This window comes from Physeter macrocephalus, chromosome 21 (genome assembly GCF_002837175.3).
Source record: "Physeter macrocephalus isolate SW-GA chromosome 21, ASM283717v5, whole genome shotgun sequence".
In the NCBI taxonomy this organism is placed as follows: Eukaryota; Metazoa; Chordata; class Mammalia; order Artiodactyla; family Physeteridae; genus Physeter; species Physeter macrocephalus.
This window is the reverse complement of record NC_041234.1, coordinates 120,150,015-120,153,514: the sequence shown is the minus strand read 5'-3', so window position 1 is coordinate 120,153,514 and position 3,500 is coordinate 120,150,015. Positions and strand designations below refer to the sequence as shown.

At 54.1% G+C, this 3,500-nt stretch overlaps 1 protein-coding gene across 1 annotated transcript in view; it reads right to left on the bottom strand.

Annotated features, from left to right (window-relative positions):
- Window positions 1-3,500, bottom strand: part of LOC102996437 (uncharacterized) — a 23,236-nt gene extending 19,736 nt beyond the window's left edge. Inside the window, 2 exon segments of the mRNA XM_028482347.2 lie at window positions 41-607; window positions 3,064-3,500. Coding sequence (XP_028338148.1) covers window positions 41-607; window positions 3,064-3,418 — 922 coding nt within the window. The 5' untranslated portion in view covers window positions 3,419-3,500.

The following is a 3,500-nucleotide window of genomic DNA, read 5'->3' as shown; positions in this document are numbered from 1 at the left end:
TCGCCTCCAGCCCCTGCCTCACCTCCAGCCCCTCCCTCACCTGCACCTCCTGTCTCACCTGCAGCTCCTGCCTCAACTCCAGCTCCTGCCTCACCTCCCGCTGCCACCTCACCTAAGGCTTCCTCCTCCCCTGCAGTTCCCGAGCGACCTGCAGTTCCTGCCTCACCTGCCCTGCCCACCACTGCTTGTCTCTGGGGCTGTGCAGGGAACCTGGGTCTGTCCTGTGACTCAGCATCAGGGGCCTGGGGCAGGCAGGCCACAGTCCAGGGCCCCCCCTTGCCTGGTATTTGGCGGGGGATCAAGCTTCGATTTATATACTCAGCAAACTCGACCAGGGCAACCCTCGACCCCAGCTCCTTTCTGTAGCCCTTGCCCAGCACTCGGTACCTGCCCAGGGAGCGCAGGGCAGCCCGCACAGCCTCCTGGAATTCCTGGTCTTCGCAGTCGTCTGGGATGCCCAGGATGAGCAGAGATCGCTGAGCGTTCACGCCCATCGACCTGCACCAGTCCCGCAGTATCGCCAGGGCCATCGCCATCTCCGAGGACCTGAGGGTGGGGGGAAGCGATCCAACAGGTGTGCACAGACTGCTGAAGTGTGGGAATCGGCCTGAGGGTGCAAAGAGGAGAGAATCATGTTTGTGCCACACAGCCCACCCCACTGCCCCTCACAGCAGCAGCCTGCAGCACCTCCCGGCCCTGTTTTGTTTGCTTGACTTTAGGAACCTTTTTCGATAAATTAAATTTTCTTACAAAATGGAAGGCTAGGGACTTCCCTGGGGGTGCACTGGTTAAGAATCCACCTGCCAGTGCAGGGGACACAGGTTCGATTCCTGGTCCGGGAAGATCCCACGTGCCGCGGAGCAACTAACCCCGCGCGCCACAACCACTGACCTAGCGCTCTAGAGCCCATGAGCCACAACTACTGAGCCCACGTGACACAACCACCGAAGCCCACATGGCTGGAGCCCGTGCTCCGCAACAAGAGAAGCCACCGTAATGAGAGGCCCGCGCACCTCAACGAAGAGTAGCCCCCGCTCGCCGCACCTAGAGAAAGCCCGCGGGCAGCTACGAAGACCCAATGCAGCCAAAAGTAAAAATAAATTTAAAAAATAATAATAAATCAGCACTTGTTGTGTACGACACAAGAAACAGTAATAAAATAGAATAAATTTTTTTTTTTTTTTTTTTTTTTTTTTTGCGGTACGCCGGCCTCTCACCGCTGCGGCCTCTACTGCTGCGGAGCACAGGCTCCGGACGCGCAGGCTCGGCGGCCACGGCTCACGGGCCCAGCCGCTCCGCGGCATGCGGGATCCCCCCGGACCGGGGCACGAACCCGTGTCCCCTGCATCTGCAGGCGGACTCCCATCCACTGTGCCACCAGGGAAGCCCTAAAATATTTTTTTAAATAGATAGATAGAAGGCTCGTCACCTTTTCTACATTTCTGACATCAGTTTTAGGAAGCTCCCTTTTCCCCAAGGAATTTTTCAAGTCTTCCAATTTTTTAGCATAAATATTTCCATAACATCCCTATATTCTCTTTTTTAATGTACATCTGATCCGTAACGTTAGCCCTGTTTCATTCCGGATATTGGTGATTAGCGTTCTTTCCATTTTTCCTTGATTCATCTCTCTAGGGCTTTCTCAGTTTTCTTGCTCTTTTGAAAGAAGAGCATGGTTTTTTTGTTCATTGTGTCCATAATTTGCTTTTTTTTTTTTTTCTTCTGTACGCGGATAATTTGCTTTCTATCACTGATTTCCTGTCTTAGCTCTCTTATTACTTCATTTCATATTTCCTTTGGTCATCTTTTTCTAGCATCTCTAAATGGACTGTTAGCTCACTGATTTTATGTTCTGACTCTTTTCTAACAGAAGCATTTAGAGGAATACACTTTCCTCCTGTCGCTTTTTGCTGCCTCCCACTAATTTTGGTAAGTTGTGTTTTTTTTGGATTCACTTTGAAATATTTTCTAAGTCCCTCTGTGATTTTTTTCTTTGATCCATGGGTTTCCCAATATTTGAAGATATATTATCATTAGTAACATCAAATAAAATTCCCCCGTGATGAGAAAACTTATCATGTAAAATTGCAATACTGTTTTAGCTCACTGATTTTATGTCCTGACTCTTTTCTAACAGAAGCATTTAGAGGAATACACTTTCCTCCTGTAGCTTTTTGCTGCCTCCAAGTAATTTTGGTAAGTTGTGTTTTTTTTAGCATTCACTTTGAAATATTTTCTAAGTCCCTCTGTGATTTTTTTCATTGATCCATGGGTTTCCCAATATTTGAAGATATATCATCATTAGTACCATCAAATAAAATTCCCCCGTGATCAGAAAACTTATCATGTAAAATTGCAATACTGTTAAATGTATGGACACTTTTTTACAACTCCTGATTTTTTTCTTCGATCCATGGGTTTCCCAGTATTTAAAGATATATTATCATTAGTACCATCAAATAAAATTTTCCCAAGATGAGAAAACTTATCATGTAAAATTGCAATACTGTTAAATGTATGGAGAGCGTCCTCCCCCCCCACCCCCCGCCCCGGCGGGAGCTCCCCTAACGCCTACCGCACCGGCGCCCGGGAGTCCTCCCCATCGACCCCCGCCTCAGCCAGGAGTAGCTCCTCCTTCCTCCCGCCACTCGCAGCGGCCCTTAGCCCTCCCCTCCCGTCTCAGCCCGTGGGGGGGGTCCCTGCCCCCCCACTGCATCCCCCTCATACACCCCCAGCCACCAGCTGGTGGCGCTCGGCTCTGGGCTCTGGAAGCCGGGCGCCCCCCCATGCGTAGAGAACAGACTGCCTCTCTCACCTCCCCACGCCGGGGAGTCCTCCCTCGAGCACCCTCAGCACCAGGGGCTCTCGCCTCTCGCACCCCAGACGCAGAGCCCAGCCCTCGTGCCCCCCCCCACCCGGGAGCCGGAGCCACCCTCCTGCCACGAGCGGCCTCCCCCCCCCCCCCCCCCCCCCGCGGGCCCCCCCCCCCCGCCGCCCCCCCCCCCCCCCCCCCCCCCCCCCCCCCCCCCCCCCCCTCCACTCCTTCCCAGGGCCCCCCGGTACCTGCGGAGTCCAGCCCCCGGCAAAGCCCCCGCCTGTCTCCTGACTTGCTCTGACTCTGTGGATGACTCCGGAGTCCCGCGCAGGAGGGGCTGAAGAGCTCGTCTCGGCAGCGCAGCCAGCAACCGCGCAGCCGACCGTCCCGGGCACTCTGTGCGGACGCCACGTGGGTTTCCGGGTGCTCCCGGAAGCCCCAGGAAGGTGAGGGAGAACGTTCTAGACGTCTCTTTCCAGAGAAAGCGGTTGGATCAGAAGAGCACGTGAGGAGGCGCTTTGCGACGGAAGCACCAGTAGGCATGCGCACTGAGGGCCTGAGGTGCCAAGGCTTGGCGCCTCCGGAAGCAAAAGACACGCCCATTGACCTTCCACCAATAGGAAGGCCTCCCTGCAAGGCTGCGGAGTTGGAGGGGCAAACTTGGCGATGCAGAGCCCATGGGGGC